The following is a 16,309-nucleotide window of genomic DNA, read 5'->3' on the forward strand; positions in this document are numbered from 1 at the left end:
GTGAGTCCCTGTGCTGAAGCTGGATGCCACCCACCTTCCTCCGGGAGAAAAGCAGCCTGTGCTGCAGGTCGGGGCAGCTGCTGACCACCTCGGGATCCAGCATCTCCAGCCAGTCCACCAGGAGGCCTGACGAGGGCCCCAGCCGCACGGCCTCCAGGCTGCAGGGAGAAGGTGGCTCAGGGAGGAGCTGGTGCCGCCTGCCCGCCTGCCCCGGCCGTGTGCAGCACCCCAGCTCACCCGCCGCCATCCGCATCCGGCTTCCCTGCAGCCAGGGGCTCCTCCTCCTGCAGCAGCAGGGAGCTCACCACCACCACGGGCTTACAGCCCGGAAACGGGGAGGCAGCGTCCGCAGTGGCAGAGAAGAGCGCAGTCAGCAGCTCCTCCAGGTGGGGGGACCTCACCTCCATCAGCCCCTGGAGGACTGTGCAAGGGACAGATAAACATGTGGGTCACGCCCAGGTCGGGGGGGCTGCCGAGTGGGTGTGGGCTAGCCAGGGTGGGATGTGGGGTGACCGTGTGTGGAACACAACAGGAGAGCCCAGCCAGGGCCAGAGAGTGCAGCCGGGGCCGGGGCTCACTTTGCTGGGTGCAGCAGTGATCAGGGGGCCCACCAAGGAGGAAGCTCCAACTCATTCTCAAGAGGCCCCGCCCTCGGCCATCTGAGAGGGAACCTCTGTGGGCACTTTCTGAGGACAGTGCTGAGCAGCCACTGTCCGTCCCCCACTAGACAGCAAGAAGCAGCCGCAGGCTTGGGTCTTCCCAAGGCCCCAGCGGCCCGAGGGGACTGGGCCAGGAAGGCACCTTTGCTGATCAGCTCGGGCTCCACGCTGCACTGCTCCCCAGACCTCAGGGTGGCGACGACGGCACGCACAGTGGAGCTAACCACTTCCAGGTCCTGACGGAAGGCCAGGGCATCGGCCAGGCGCAGGAGCCCCCCTCGCACTGTGGGAGGTCTGTGTGAGTGCCCTGTGGCTCCGCCCTCACCCCTATTGGTATGCCCCGTCCAGGGAGGCCCCACGGTAGAAGAGCTCCCCTGGGTCCACGCGGGCACCCCCCCCACAAGCCACTCCCTGGGCCTCGGGGTGCCAGGCAGCTTGGCCACTCTGTGTGAGCCCCCATCCAGTGCCCCCCAGCTGTCTGCCAGTTTGGCACGGTCCTCACCATCGCTGAGCCTGCGCCCGGCCGAGGCCTGGCCAGCGAGCATCCTGAGCTGTGCCCGCAGGGGCCCGCCCTCCACACCAGGGCTGTCCAACCACTGCAGCATCTGCAGGAGCACCTTCAGGAAGAGTGAGGAGAAGCCGGTGTCCTGCGGCACACAGCGCTGCGGGGACAAAGTGGCATGTGGCTACCCTGGCAGATGACACACAAGGACCCGGCACCCAAGGCCCAGACCGGGGCTGTGAAGCTGCTGACACCTGCCGTGACCGGCACCTGGGGCCTGAGCCAACCTCATCCCACCTCCTGCCTGAAACGGTGCCTCCCCTGCACAGGCCCAGATGACCTCGCAGAGACCCTTTCAAAACCCCCAGTTGGTGAGGGCTCCCATGTGGTTCAAGGGAAAAAATAAACACACACGCAAGTAAAACACAGTCCCAGGCACCAGCAGACAGGGAAAGCAAGGCAGGGGCGCCGCGTCTGGGTGGTGGGGCGCAAACAGGCAGACGCCGCACTGCCCCACCTCCCGTCCTGGGGGAATGTTCACTGAAGAAAGGGGACCCTGCCGCCGCTCCCTGGGGCACTGTCCTTTTTTGCTTAGAAACCGAGACCCAAGACCCACACAGGAGCAGTCACGACACCCAGGCCATCCTGCGGAAGGCAGAGCCCTCACTGCCTTCCTTCCTCCTCCCACCCGAGGCCCACACCCGGGCACCTGGTACTGGCAGAGCTGGCGCATCAGCGGGCAGGCCAGGAAGTGGCTGCGGTGCATGGACATCACCAGGGCGCCGCCGTGTGGGGAGCTGAGCAGGGTGGCGAGGGCCTGCAGGACACGCACCGTGATGCCCGGCACCTCAGGGTTGCCCTGGATGACACGGGCCAGCTCCTGGCCCAGGGCCTGCTGCAGTGCGAGGGCCACGGGGCGGGGACTGGAGCTCTGCCACCGAGGGTCCGGGCTGAGCGGGAAGATCTGGAACAGGGCAGGCCGGTGTCAGGAGGAAGCAAAGGAAGAGGAGCACAGCGGAGAGGCTGAGTGCCCGGTGGGTGCAGCTTCATGCCAGAACCGCGTCCCATCAACTCCTTGTTCATTTGTGGCCCCCGCCTTGTGACCTGAGGGGCCCAGGGCCCTTGAGACCTGTGATGGGGAGCAGTGAGGGACCCCAACACCCAGGAGCTGCCCCAGAGGACGAAGGTGTCCAGAGCCTGCCCAGGGCCCACCAGGCTCCCCATCAGGAGGTGGTGAGGCCTGCAGGATCCCCAGCTCCAACAGCCAGACCTCGGGTGAGACCTGCAACTTTGGCTTCTGCATATATCAAACTGGATGCCCCGTGCAGAGGGGCGTGCAAGGACGGCAGGGAGGAGGCAGGGTGACCCCCTTCCCCAATGCTGGCCTAAGCCTCCATCTGAGGGCATGGGAGTGTTACGTGAAAGCAATGTGCCAGGGTCAGGCGGTCACGCATGTCAAGGCCGCTGTGCATGTGAGGCGGCAGGGGAGGCTGTACACAGGAAGAGGGGCTGCAGGTAGAGACCCACGCGCAGCAGCATCGCTACCTGGAGGAACATGCCAGCCAGGTCGTCCTCAGGGCCCAGCACCCGGAGCTGGGTCCCCGCCCGAATCCGGCCCTGGCCTGTGGGCTGCTCCGGGCTGCTCTTTGGTTTGGGTGCCTCTGTGCTGTCTGCAGAGACAGGAGAACCATCAGCGGCTGGACACTTCCTGACTGGCTTCCAGCGGCAGAAACTGTGCAAGACACGGTCAGCCCTGCCTGGGGACCGTCACCCAGGAGGAAGAGCTCAGACCTGGGCTCCATGCTCCCCAAGGACCCCAGGTCTCGCTCAGGACCACAGGGATCTCAGACTCAACGAGAACCCACATGCTGGCCAGAGGCAAACGCTGACCAAAGACCGGCCGAGAGCCTCTGTGGGGACCCCTCTCAGGTGACATCAGCAAGTGTGCACTGCACTGTGTGGTTACGCAGGTCCCGTCTCCCTCCCCAGGCTGGGTCTCTGTGTGGGCCCCGTCCCTCCCCAGTACCTCGGCGGGGCGGCAGGGAGGCCGTGAGCAGGGAGTGGAAAGTCTGGCCTCCGGAGGCGCCTCGCTCATGCTGGACCTCCACCAGGTGGGCCATGTAATCTGCAAACAGCAGCAGGGTCACGCCTGGGCGCGGCCAGGGGTCAGGGGCAGGTCCTCCCCTCTCTACAGACACCAGAGTTGGGGGCACCCCCACGGTCTCCAACACTTCCCAAGGACTTCAGAAGCTGGGCAGGCTCAGTGAGCATCGAGGCCCCAACAGTCCCTCCAACCTCAGAAGAGGCCCGGCAGGGTGTCTGGCCCCAGGGTTGGGGCAGGCCCAGGCCTCGGCTCCCTTCTGCCTGTGCCAGCCTTGCTGGCCCACAGCTCTAAGCCTGGCTTCGAGTGCCACCCACACCCAGCTGACCTCGGATCACCCACCCGCTTGCACCCAGGCCCCAAAAGCCTGGCCGGGCTGGGGCTCGGTCAGCGTGTGTGGCCCACTCCGCAGGTCCCTGACGTCTTACTTTTGTCCATGATGTTCTGCTCCAGTGTCTGGGGGTCGTGGGCCACCGCCTGGTCCAGGAACTGGAGGAGTTTGCTCATGCTGGACACAGGGATGCCAAAGGACTGCACGAACAGCAGCAGCTGCTGCGGCTCCAGGTCCTGCAGGGCTGAGAGTGCACGTGCTCTGTAACGCCACCTGAGACCTGGGCAACAGGCACTTGGGACCCCACCCGAGACCTGGGGCTGCCTGTGTGCAGTGACCCCACCCACCCGAGACCCTGGGCCACACGTGCTCAGTGACTCCACCCAAGACCCACAGCGGTGCATACTCTGCAGCCCCACCTGAGACCTGGGGCCGAACAAGGGGACAGCAGTTCAGGACCGCCTTGCGCCCTGGATGGCAGCTGTGTGGGCCCCATCCCCGGGGGTGGGTGGACGCACCAGAGGGCCTATGGTGGCACGGCACAGTACACCTCCCGAACTGCACACAGGGCGCCGTGACTATCTCCTCTCAATGCTCAGGATGGCGCTCTTACCCTGAAGCCATCGACGGCTCCCGCGGGCACACAATAGCCTAGACCCCTTGGCAGTCAGGGGCTTCCTGAGCCAGCCCCACTTACTCACCAAGCTGCCTCCCATGTCTCCTCACCGACCAGGAACCAGCCCTACTGACCTACGTGGGCCCAGGCCCCACGCTCATCCCCTGCTGGGGTCCCCGGCTGCAGCTTCAACCCCCAAATCCTTCAGGGACCAACCCAGAGGCCCCACCACTTCCCCTCCTCCCCTCCAACCCCAGACCACTTTCTCATCTTTCCGTCCAGGCCCCGTTTCTCACTCTAGGCCCCTGAGCCTGACAGTAAGACCCTCCCAGACGGGGCCAGCACAGGCTGCTCTAGGTCTCCTCCCAGGGTCCAGCACAGCTTGCTGTGGCCAGGACATATGATCTGCAGGATCCCCTGAGGCCACCTGGCCAGTCTTCTCCTCTGCCACGGCCGGAGACCGTCCAGGCCCACGAGGAGCAGGTGAGGGGCCTGGGACCCTCCTGAGTCAGCAGCCCCCGCCCGAGCCCAGCCTGGGTCGTACCAGCATCCACCAGGCCAAACACCTCAGAGCGGAGGAGCAGGCGAGGGGCCCGGGACCCGAGTCAGCAGCCCGCCCCGAGCCCAGCCTGGGCCGTACCGGCGTCCACCAGGCAGAGCACCTCAGAGCGGAGGAGCAGGTGAGAGGCCCGGGACCCCCGAGTCAGCGGTCTGCCCCCCAGCCCAGCCTGGGCCGTACCGGCGTCCATGAGGCGGAGCACCTCAGAGCCGAGGAGCAGGTGAGAGGTCCGGGACCCCCAAGTCAGCAGCCCCCACCAGTCAAGCCCAGCCTGGGCCGTACCGGCATCCACCAGACGGAGCACCTCAGAACGGATCATGCGCAGCTTCAGCCAGTCCGGAAGCAGCAGCGCCTCCTCCGACGTGTCCACCAGGAAGGCAGTGGGCAGCGGCTTCTCCTCTGGAAACCAGATGTCCAGCAGTGCCTGGAACTCGCTGTCGTCGGCTTCAGGAAGGACAATGGGTGAGCAGCCTTCAGACCCGCCGGGAGCCCAGCCCTAAGCACAGCTGGTGCCAAGGCTAGAGGCACCTCCTCTCCCAAGGGGGAAACTGAGGCTTGGGAGGAGCACGGGGCTCCCGTGCTAGAGTACTTGCTATTCACGGATGCTCTGCGTAGGTGCACGCATTTGATCCTCACAGACACTGCAGGACGGCAACCAGTATCACCGCCATTTTGTCTTGGCCAAGCGGACATGTGCGTGTCTCTGTCCAGCCCCTGCCCTCGAGGCTTTGCTTGGCTGAACCAGGTCCCATCCAGCTCTCTGGCTCCACAAAGCCAATGGGAAACCCCACAGACCCAGGGCCACATGGGGCCAGCTTCCCCTGCTGCCCTTCCCAAGGGTGACACCTATGACTGCATCTGCCTCCCAATAGGGCTCACCTCCCTGGCACAGCTCGCCCACATCCACCTGACCTCTGCAAGGGGGTTCACCACCCTGGCACAGCCTGCCCACATCCACCCGACCTCTGCAAGCGGGTTCACCACCCTGGCACAGCCCGCTCACGTCCATCCAAACCCCAGCAAGGGGGTTCTGCCCCCTTCCCCCACTGGCAGACACAATGGGGTGAACGTGGGAGCAGTTCCTGGTGTCAGCCAAGAACAAAGCGGAAGGCTGCGGCCACAGAGGGCATGGCTGGGTGGGCGCCGGATTCCCAACACTGCGCTGGCCGGAGCGTCCTCAGGGTCACATGCCCGGGCCCTGGGGAGAGGACCCGCTTGCCTGGCAGCCTCATGTCGCACCTCCACACAGTGAAACCCTGAGTTTGCCGCCTCCCAGGCACCGCAGGCCTACACAGATAGGCTGGGGCAGTGAGGACTCTGACTGCAGGCTACACCAGGCCCTTCAGCTCAGGGCTCTCCAGGCTGGGAGGTCACACCACACGGGGATCTCCCACATGTCCACCAAGTGCTCAGAGACACGCGGGACGGGCTGCAGCCTCCTCTTTAGGAGAGAAGCTAGGACACAGGGTGAAAGGGCCGGAGGGCTTCCCGCCCAGAAGCAAGGCAAGGATGCGGAAGCCGCTGGGTGTGGTCAGGGCCATGGCCCGCCTGGCACGAAGCTGCCCTCTCAGTGCCCGTGGCGGCTCACCTCGAGGCGGGCCCAGCGTCAGCAGGATGACCATGGCATGGACCACGAGGATGTGCATGGTGGCCGTCTCCCCGCTGCTCCAGCGCAGGAAGACCTGGTCCTGAGACTCCGACTGCGGGAAAGGAGGCGGAGTCAGGGCCGTGAGGTTCGGGGACCCTGGGCCAGCGCCAAGGGCACCAAGTCGGCACCGAATGCGCTGCGCGGCCTCACCCAGCTGTAGACCTCCTCGCCCTCCTTGCTCTGCCGCATGCGCCTCACGTAGCGTGAGAAGATGGACAGCAGAGCGCTCAGCACGGCGTCCGACGCAGCACTCGGGGAGAGCTTGGAGAAGAGGTGGGACATGATGGTGGAGCGCTCCACGACCAGCCGGGCCACGTCCTGGTGTGTGGACAGGGGGGTGTCAGAGGCTCCAAGACAGCTCGGCTCTCCGGCCAGCTGGGGCAGCCTTATCGCAGGCACGTCCTCACTGGGATCTTAGGCAGGGCCCACGGCACCAGCACCAGCACCGCAGACCCTCACTCTGCCACAGGCCTCCAGGGGAGACGACCAGAGCTGGGTCGGACTCTCCAGGCGGGAGGGAGGACACGACTCTCACGGCCAAGGACAATGACCAGGCCCTGAAGGCAGACACTGCTGCCCTCTGCCCGGCAGCCACCATCTGTTCACCCATCGCTCATTCCCCAAGGACTCGGGCCACGAACTTTCACTAGGTCACAGCGCAGGTTGGGGACAGAGGACAGCAGTGCAAAGTTGGAAGACGCCCAGCGGAGAAGGACAGCACCCAGGAGAGAAGACAGGAGTCAGCGCCACACATGTAAGCCAGAGATGCTGAGGACAGCGGGCAGGTGCCCAGCGACCTGGGCCCACAGCCCAAACCCTCCTGGTGTGAGGAAGAGGGCTGATGGCTCAGATTCCACCCTGCTGTGAACAAGACACCCTCATCCCTGTGACTTCGCACCCTCAGGGACTAGGGAGAAAGGCTCCAGGGAGTGAGTGGTGACTAAGGAAGAGACACAGGTGGCCACAGGGTCACAGAGGCCCCAGCACAGCAGCCGTGACAGCCCTCCCACCCTCAATGCTTCCCTGAGGCCCAAGAAGCCGCCAGCCCAGGGCACTGCACCACTGGCCCCATACCCTCCCCAGGGCGGGGTCTCTGTGCTGCCCCCGTCCCCTCCCCAGGGCCACTCTGCTGGCTGGCTCTGCTGCCTCACCAGGGCCAGGTCGCTGTGCTGGGCCTGCTCCTCCACAGGCGTGTGCTGGGACAGGTAGATGAGGTAGGCGCTGATGGTCTGGGGGTCGGTCTCCATATGGATTGCCTGGAGGGGAGGGTGGTCTGAGCAGCACCGGGGCAGGGCTGTGGCCCTCTCATCCCCGCCCACCGCGGCCCTGGTCAGCGCCCTCACCTGCTGCAGGGCCAGGGCTGTGGTGCTCCTGACGCTGTCGAAGAGAGGCAGGCGGGGCAGGTCCCGCAGCAGCCACTGGTAGCCCTGCAGCACATCTGTGTCCCCCACATCCTCCTCCATGGGGGGCTCCTTCTCCTCCCCGTCCCGCAGGCTGCCCTCCGAAAGCACGAGCGACAAACCCTGTGGCAGACACGCGTGAGCTGGGCCGGCTTCAGCAGTGCGGGCAGGGTCTCAGCCCAGCCCCGGGAGCACATGGCGGTGCCCTCAGAGCCCCGAGGAGAATGTGGCGCTTGCTTCCCAGGGGAGGCCACAGGGAAAAGGGAAAAATGAGACTGAGCTCTTTCTGTTAAACGCTTCTGTTCACGTTCGTGAAGCCACTCTGGACCCTCCCGTCCCCAGCAGGAAAGGAACAACAGGCAGGTGGCGGGGTCCGCCTTCACGTTTCACCAGCGCATCCCTCCTATGCGGGCAAGGAACTTAAAAATACAGTCGGGGTGAACTGAACACTCATTTTATTTTTACTTTCACTTTTTAAGACAGGGTCTCATTCTGTTGCCCAGGCTGGAGTGCAGTGGTGTGATCACAGCTCATTGCAGCCTCAACCTCCTGGGCTCAAGTGATTCTCCCATCTTAGCCTCCCAGTGGCTGGGACCACGGGTGCATGCCGCCACATCCAGATAATTTTTTTCATCTTTTATTTTTTGTAGAGATGGGTCTCACTGTGTTGCCCAGCCTGGTCTCACACTCCTGGGCTCAAGTGATACTACTGCCTCGGCTTCTAGGGTAGCTGGGAACACAGGCACACACTACCACACCCAGCTAATTTTTTCATTTTTTGTAGAGATGGGGTCTCCCTGTGTTGCCCAGGCTGGTCTCAAACTCCTGGACTCAAGGATGCTCCCACCTTGGCCTCCCAAAGTGCTGGGATTACAGGCCTGAGCCACCGTGCCTGGTCCCCAGCCCACTCATTTTAAACATGAAGAACGTGTGCAGGAAGACCCGCCCACCACCTCACCTTCATGGCCAGCACACGGGAGGCCACCTGGGAGGAGCCGAGGCGCCGCAGGAAGTAGTCCAGCACCTCACACGTTGTCTGCTCATCAGCCTTCGGGCCCAACAGCAGGTCCTGCAGGCGGCCCAGCAGCTGCCGCTGCTTCTGCTGCCTCTGTGGGGAGGAGGGTGCTCTCAGGGGTGCAAGTGACAGAACAGGCAGATGGGATGTGGGGTGTGGGGCGGGTGGGCCAAGGGGTGGGCGGCCCTGACAGGGGTGTGCGGTGAGAGGCAGGTGGGCTGAGGGGTGGGCAGCCCTGACAGGGGTGCGGGGTGAGAGGCGGGTGGGCAGCCCTGACCTGCCGCTTCTTGGCCTTCTGCTCCTTGCTCTCGCCCTCATCGTCCTCCTCTCCGGAGGCAGCATCGTCCACAGCATCGTGCAGCAAGAACTCACACAGACACTGCACGGGCAGCACATCCAGGGAGCCCTCGCTGGACTGTACCAGGTCCGCCAGCCAGGGCATGGACTGCGAGGAGGCCTGGGCAGGTGACAGCAGCCCCCGCTCAGCGCCTTCTGGGCCCAACACCTGCCGCCAGCCCCCCGGGCGACCTTGGAGCCGGAAAGGGCAACACACAGCAGCCAGCTCATGGGCCTGGAATCCAGGTGTGTCCTGCCCACTTCTGGCCACCAAGGCCTCCGGAAGGCTCTGGGCCTCCCGAGACTGCCATCTCTACCTCCTGGAGCCTCTGAGCTCACCTGCCGCTGGATGATGTGGAGGAGGAAGTCGGGGTTTCGGCTGCGGCACAGGAGGTGCCCGAGGCGGAGGGACTGGTTGAGGCTTTTCACTTGATCCAGGATGTGAGGGGGAGGCCTCCGAGGGGGCCCTCTGAGGGTCACAGAGGACATGATGTGTCAGCACGCCCTGAGCGGATCACCCCCAGAACACCCCCTCCTCCCATCCTTGCTTCGAGGGGCAGCCGACAGCCCGAGATAGGTGACCCGTCCTGACCTGGGATGTCCCCAAGGCCTGGCCCCACAGCAGTAAGCCAGGGACATGGGGATGGGGCTCCACAGGCCTTTTAGGGTCTGCCGCAGTGCAGTCAGTTCCGCCTGCTCCTTCAGCCTCTGTCCCACCCACACCAATCACCCATAGGTCCTGACGGCAGGCGTGGGGCAGGGCTGTGTGGGCTGCATACTGGGGGTCCAGGCTGGTGAGCTGCGACAGGAGGAGGCTGCTGCTCTCAGTGATGGTCTGCTTGGTAGACGCGGCTGCCAGGTGCCCCTCGAAGGCCAGGATCTCCTGCTTCTCCCGCTGGGCAGTCTGCAGCTCACGGTTCATCATCTCCGTCCGGGTCTCCTCATCCGTCAGGGTGCACGGCGGGTAGGAGTAGTTGCTAGGGCCAGAGAGAGGAGTGTGTCACCCTGTCCCCCACGAAGGGCTCACTCCCAGCGGACCACGCTCAGGGTTAAGAAGGGTCAAAACCCCTGTGGCCGCTGCTGCCTGCTGCACAGGAGTCAGGAGCACAGGGCGCCCGGGAGCATCCATAGAGCTGTCAGAGCACGGCGAGAAGCCATGGCGCTGCCCCGAGGTGCGGTCCAGCCACGGCCTCGTCCTCCACAGGCAGCATGCCGCCCTTACCAGAGCCAAGGCCGCAGCATCAGAACCCGGCCTCCTCCCGGGCCGCCTCCCGCCCACGCCACCCACGCCGGGAGCACAGCCCAGTATGACAGCCACGCAGGCTCCGCCCACCCATCCAGGGACTGACCTGCAGGGCAGGGACTCTCTGCCTACAGAGGCACATATGGCTTTGGCGTGTTCCTATACCCAACTCCCCATGGCTGCTCTAATCTGAGCTCTGACCCCAAGGCCCCAAAGTCAATCTGCTCCTTCAGAGGTGGGGGAAGCAGCTGTGCCTCCCACCTCAGGACACACACACGCCCACTCCCCACAACGCACAGGCAGACACATGCCCGGTCACCCCAAAGCCACGGGCAGACACACGCCCGGTCACCCCAAAACCATGGGCACACACATACCCGGTCCCCACAAAACCACAGGCAGATGCACGCCCGGTCACCCCAAAACCACGGGCACACACACGCCCGGTCTCCCCAAAACCACGGGCAGACACACGCCCAGTCCCCACAAAACCACAGGCAGACACACGCCCACTCCCCACAGCACAACAGCCACACACACACCTGATCCCAACGACACACACCTGGTCCCCACGATACCTGCTCCCCGCCCCAGGCTCCCCGAGGGGACGAGAGGACTCACTTCAGGCCCTGCTCCCCGCCCTGGGCCCACCGAGGGGACGTGCGGACTCACTTGGTCATCACCATCTCCATGAGCATCTTCAGGGTCGGGTACTCCTCCCACGCAGCCAGGCCTAAGGAACCGGAGGGTGTGGGGCTGGCCAGGCTCCCCTGGGCACCAGGCATGTGACCCCGCCCTCTCCCAGCTCCTCCTCTCGTCCCCAGCTGGGTTCATCCCAAGTCCCAACAGACAAACTGCCCCAAAAGAAGGACCAGCAGGGCCATGCGTGTGCCCGCGGCGGCCAGCAGGGGCTCACCAATGTTCTCTGGGTTGAATGCCGCGACGACCAGCAGGAGGGGCCAGGCCTTCCAGTAGAGGGTGGAGATAGCGAGGTTCGGAGGCTGGTACCTGGAAGGCAGGGGCGCCCCGATCGGGTCCGGCACACCAAGCTCAGCGCCAAGGATTGGCCGGGCCAGGCGGCAAAGCTGGGGCAGGGACGGTGCTGGCTCCCAGCTCCTCTCAGGACTGCCCTCCAGTGACACCTGTCCAAGCACCTGTGTGAGCCTGGCTCTGAGCTCCCTGTCCAGGCCCGACTCCAGCTCCGTCCTTACCTTTCTAAGTCTCTTGTTTCTCATCTATAAAACGGGAGCAGTGGTGGATACATAATACATGCTCATTAAGTGTCAGTGATTCTCATCTTCTACGTGAGATGACAGACACCACCCCGGGAACCATCGAGATAGAATTGTAACGATACAATTACATTAAAGTATGGGCCCCTCAGGTGAGGAAACAATCCTAACTATGAGACAGATGTGAATTGAGACACGAGCCACATGCGGAGGCTGCCCAGAGGGAAAGACCACACCAGAAAGCAGAGTGGGCAGCAGCTGCCGAAGGAGAGAGAGGCAGGAGGACCTCGACCGTGGCAGGAGCACCTCGACCGCGGCAGGAGCACCTCGACCGCAGCAGCAGGACCTTGACCGCGGCAGGAGGACCTCGACCGCGGCAGGAGGACCTCGACCGTGGCAGAAGGACCTCGACCGTGGCATCAGAGAGCACGCGAGGCTCGGGTGCAGCATGGGATTCCGAGGTGCATCCAACCAAAACTCCACAGCGCTGCTGAAACGGTGTCAGCTCTGGATAAACGGAAACCCCTGAAAAGGTGTGGGCTCTGGATAAAGGGACACCTCTGAAAGGGTGTCGGCTCCGGATAAAGGGAAACCTGCCCACGGGCACAGATCGCAAGGTGTGGCCTCACTGACACGGAGGGGCTCCCCAGACTGACCCATGATTCTACACTGTCTCAAAATCCCAGTCAGCTGTTTTGCAGAAATTGACAAGCTCACGCTGAAATTCACATGGAAATGCAAGGACCCAGAACAGCCAAAACAATCCTGGGAAAGAACAAAGTTGGAAAACGCACTTCCCAATTTTAAAACTCAGCCCTCATAGAGGATGGACACATACACCGACAGAACGGACGCGCAGACGGACAGAGCAGAGCTGAGTTGAGAGATCAACCCTCTCGCCTACACGCTACAAGAGTCCAGAGGTCAACCCTCATACTCAGGTGCAGACTGCCGAGAGCGCGCCAAGACAGCCCAAGGCGCAGGAACAGCCCTCTCAACAACAGTGCTGCGACAACCAGAATCAACACCAACAGAACGAAGCAGGGCCGCACCAAACATCACACATCAAGCGGATGACAGGATCCAGAGACAGGGAGCGCCAAACTATAAGGTTCCCAGAAGAAAACGGGAGGAAGGCTTCGGGAGCGTGGGGCAGCCCCAGCATCCTAGGTACAACGTCAAAGCACACACAGTGGCAGCAGCACGAAGATGATTGGGCCTCCCCAAAGGTGAGCTCTGTGCCGCATGGGTCCACAGAACGAAGTGAGGGTCCAGGAACAACCCACATGGGTGACTACGACATGGAGCCAAAAGACCATCATCAGGGAAAGACAGGCTTTCAACAACGGTGCCAGGACAGCTGGATGTCCGCACACAGAGGAATGAAGCCGGACCCCAGCCTCACACCATAAAAACTAAATCACAATGGCTCAAAGACCTGAATGTAAGAGCTGGGATGATAAAACCCTCGACAGAAAACACAGAATTAAATCTCCATTTTCCTGAACTAGGCAATGGTTTCTTAGATATGACACAAAAGCACAGAAACCAAAGATAAATAGGTAAAACTGGATTTGCTCAAAATTGAAAACTTCTGGCTAGGCGCAGTGGTTCATCATACCTGTAACCCCAATACTTTAAGAGGTCAAGGCAGGAGGACTGCTTGAGCCCAGGGGTTTGAAAACAGCCTGGGCAACAAAGTGAGGCTCCATCTCTGCAGACACTAAAATTAGCTGGACATGGTAGCACATGCCTATAGTCCCAGCTACATAGGAGGCCAAGGCAGGAGGATCACTTGAGCCAGGGAGGTTGAAGCTGCAGTGAACCGTGACTGCACCACTGCACTCCAGCCTGGGTAACAGAGCAAGACTCCGTTCCCCACAAAAAATGGAAAATGCAAACCGAAACCACTGTGAGATACCGTCTCACCCCGGCAGGACGGCTCTGCTGAGAAACAGCCATGAGTGCGAGCGAGGATGGGATGGAGACCGGGAATGATCATGCAGCGCTGGCGGTGATCCAAGTGGGAACTCAAGGTGGGGGCAGCCGCTGGGGAGGGTCTGACAGAGCCTCAGTTAAACACCTGGCCCAGCAACCCCACTCCCAGCCACCTGCTCAAGAGAACTGAAGACACGTCCACACAGACTTGTCCACACACGCTCACGGCAGCACCGTTTGTCAGCAGAGGAGTGGAAGCAGCAGGCGTGGTCTGTCCACACAGTGGGGCACCGTCAGCCACAAGGAGGACTTTGATACTGCCTCACGCTACAGCACAGGCGACCCCGGAAACAGCACACCCGGGAAAGAAAGCTGGTCACATGAGACCACGCACGGTAGGATACCGTTTACAGAAAACGCCCAAAAGGCCACTCTACAGAGATGACAGCAGGTGAGCGGCTGCAGTGGGAGGAATGAGGAGTGACGGCTGGTGGGAATGGGGTTCTTTTGGGGGGACCAAAGAAGGTTCTACAATTAAATTACAATGAAGATTGTACAACCTGTGAACATCCTGAAAACACGGAACTGCACACTTTAGATGACACGTGTGTGAATTCTCTCTCCATAAAGCCGTGAAACACAGAGCATAAACTCGTTGCGTGAAAAATAATACACATATGTTAAACACAGGAGAAAAAAGTATGACTGAGCTGGAGACACGGGGGAAGACAACGGGGAAACGGCCCACTGGAACCCAGGTAAGGGTGGGACTCGGGCCCAGCCAGTCAAGGCCTGCAGTGGCCTCACTGGTCTCTGGAAACAGGTCACCAGCAGACCTGTGAGGTCAGCAGGGTGCGGGCTTGTCCAGGAGGGAGAGGGGAGCGGGGCGCGGGCTTACCCGGGAGGGAGCGGAGAGAGCGGCGCGGGCTTACCCAGGAGGGAGCGGGGAGCGGAGAGAGCGGCGTGGGCTTACCCCGGAGGGAGTGGGGAGCAGGGCGCGGGCTTACCCGGGAGGGAGTGGGGAGCGGGGCGCAGGCTTACCCGGGAGGGAGTGGGGAGCGGGGCGCGGGCTTACCCGGGAGGGAGTGGGGAGAGCGGTGCGGGCTTACCCGGGAGGGAGTGGGGAGTGGGGAGCGGGGCGCAGGCTTACCCGGGAGGGAGTGGGGAGCGGGGCGCGGGCTTACCCGGGAGGGAGTGGGGAGTGGGGAGCGGGGCGCAGGCTTACCAGGGAGGGAGTGGGGAGCGGGGCGCGGGCTTACCCGGGTGGGAGCTGGATGTTTTCGGGGTGATGGTAGGTGCACAGGTTCAGAACGGCGTCGATCAGCTGGGTCCTCCCCACCTTCAGCACCTCCACATCTAAGACCAAGAACCACGCACAGGTTCTGGAGCTGCTCACAGACCATCAGGCACAGGCAGCGAGGGGACAGGCCCTGCTCGCGTGGCATCGGGGTGGGGTGGGGGATGCCGTGGGATGGGGCGCAGGCCTGAGCAGGGGAGCTGGGGGAAACAGGGCTTCTCACTGGGACACGAAGCACACCTTGCTCTGGGGCTCTGGGCCACACCCGGGCTGGGTCTAGAGAGCTGGCAGGTTGCCAAGGGAGGGTAGGGAGGTGAGGACGGGGGTGTGGCCGGCAGGGTGGGGACCCGCAAGCCCCCGGGGGAGAGCCAGGCGAGGTGTGAGCTGGATTTAAAATCACTCTAACAGCCTCCTAAAGGAGGTGATGTGCCAGTTCCAGGACAAATTCCAAAACACGGGGCAGTGACTGCATCACTGCCAAAGACACGCGCTTCTAAATTCCTAAGGGACAAATGCGGAGAAGGCAGGTCCCCAAGCCTCCCGGGGACCCAGGGCCCAGCTGAAGCGCAGCTTTGTGGAGTGCCCCAGAGATGCGTGCCAGTGCCGGGGTTTCTGCAGGGACAAGGGGAGCAGAGCCCAGCACAGGGGCCATCCCCTGGAGAAGCCATACCATCCGCCTGCACGGCCGCCGCCCGCTTCACCAGGTGGTCGGCGAGCTCCATGGCATCTGCGGGCCCGAGCGGGAGCTCCCGGGACAGCCCGATGACCAGGATGCGCATCAGCGTGTCCTCCAGGATGGGCACCTCGGAGCACAGGCGCAGGAAGAAGCTGCGGGGTGGGGGGAGGGGTGACTCCCTGCGGGCTACCCACACCTGCCGGACCTGAGGGGCCGAGGTCAGGCCAGCCTTTCCCTCAGAGCCCACGGGCTGGCGGCAGAGGGCTGCTGCTGCCCCTCCAACCTGAGCCTCCCTTTGCAGGACAGGAGCCCCGGCTCTAAGTCTCGCCTGGGCAGGGGGAGAAGGGGAGGTTACCCCCACCCCGAGGCCTTTGGGGCTACACACACAGTCACTGGTTCCTATGGCCACTACATGGGAGGCTCTGCCACCCCACAGTGGCCAAGATGTTTCCTGCTGTCAAGGAGCCGGGAGCCAGGTGGCAGAGATGACCCCTCCACCTCTAAAGCCTGACGGGGAAAGCCGCAGTGAAGGTGAGGAGAGCGCCCAAGGCACGAGATGGGCGCAGGGTGAACCAGCAGCAGCCCCAGGCGGGGATGGAAGGGAGCGTAGGCCAAGAACCCACAGGGTCACCCACGGGACTTGAAGGGGGACAGAGTTGTGAGGCCAGCTGGCTGGGGAAGGACAGTGTGCAGCTGTCTGGACAAAAGCAGGGGCAGACTGCATTTGGGACCGCGTAGAGGGTGGAGTGCCTGTGG

The 16,309-nt window shown here is 63.1% G+C and overlaps 2 protein-coding genes across 2 annotated transcripts in view; one reads left to right on the plus strand and one right to left on the minus strand.

Moving 5' to 3' along the window:
• NUDT1 (nudix hydrolase 1) overlaps positions 1–16,309 on the plus strand; it is a 1,171,653-nt gene that overhangs the window by 361,034 nt on the left and 794,310 nt on the right. The gene's annotated exons all lie outside the window — the stretch shown is intronic.
• INTS1 (integrator complex subunit 1) overlaps positions 1–16,309 on the minus strand; it is a 34,658-nt gene that overhangs the window by 7,879 nt on the left and 10,470 nt on the right. The window contains exons 15-35 of the mRNA XM_050784309.1: positions 15,548–15,705; positions 14,840–14,936; positions 11,327–11,418; positions 11,083–11,143; positions 9,947–10,144; positions 9,507–9,636; positions 9,109–9,288; positions 8,775–8,924; positions 7,760–7,939; positions 7,568–7,672; positions 6,567–6,734; positions 6,357–6,468; positions 5,051–5,212; positions 3,691–3,837; positions 3,188–3,286; positions 2,707–2,831; positions 1,871–2,125; positions 1,162–1,321; positions 802–942; positions 238–421; positions 35–158 (exon numbers count right to left, since the gene is read on the minus strand). Coding sequence (XP_050640266.1) covers positions 35–158; positions 238–421; positions 802–942; positions 1,162–1,321; positions 1,871–2,125; positions 2,707–2,831; positions 3,188–3,286; positions 3,691–3,837; positions 5,051–5,212; positions 6,357–6,468; positions 6,567–6,734; positions 7,568–7,672; positions 7,760–7,939; positions 8,775–8,924; positions 9,109–9,288; positions 9,507–9,636; positions 9,947–10,144; positions 11,083–11,143; positions 11,327–11,418; positions 14,840–14,936; positions 15,548–15,705 — 3,028 coding nt within the window. The remainder of the gene's footprint in view (positions 1–34; positions 159–237; positions 422–801; positions 943–1,161; positions 1,322–1,870; positions 2,126–2,706; positions 2,832–3,187; positions 3,287–3,690; positions 3,838–5,050; positions 5,213–6,356; positions 6,469–6,566; positions 6,735–7,567; positions 7,673–7,759; positions 7,940–8,774; positions 8,925–9,108; positions 9,289–9,506; positions 9,637–9,946; positions 10,145–11,082; positions 11,144–11,326; positions 11,419–14,839; positions 14,937–15,547; positions 15,706–16,309) is intronic.

Source organism: Macaca thibetana, chromosome 3 (genome assembly GCF_024542745.1).
Source record: "Macaca thibetana thibetana isolate TM-01 chromosome 3, ASM2454274v1, whole genome shotgun sequence".
NCBI classification, from domain to species: domain Eukaryota; kingdom Metazoa; phylum Chordata; class Mammalia; order Primates; family Cercopithecidae; genus Macaca; species Macaca thibetana.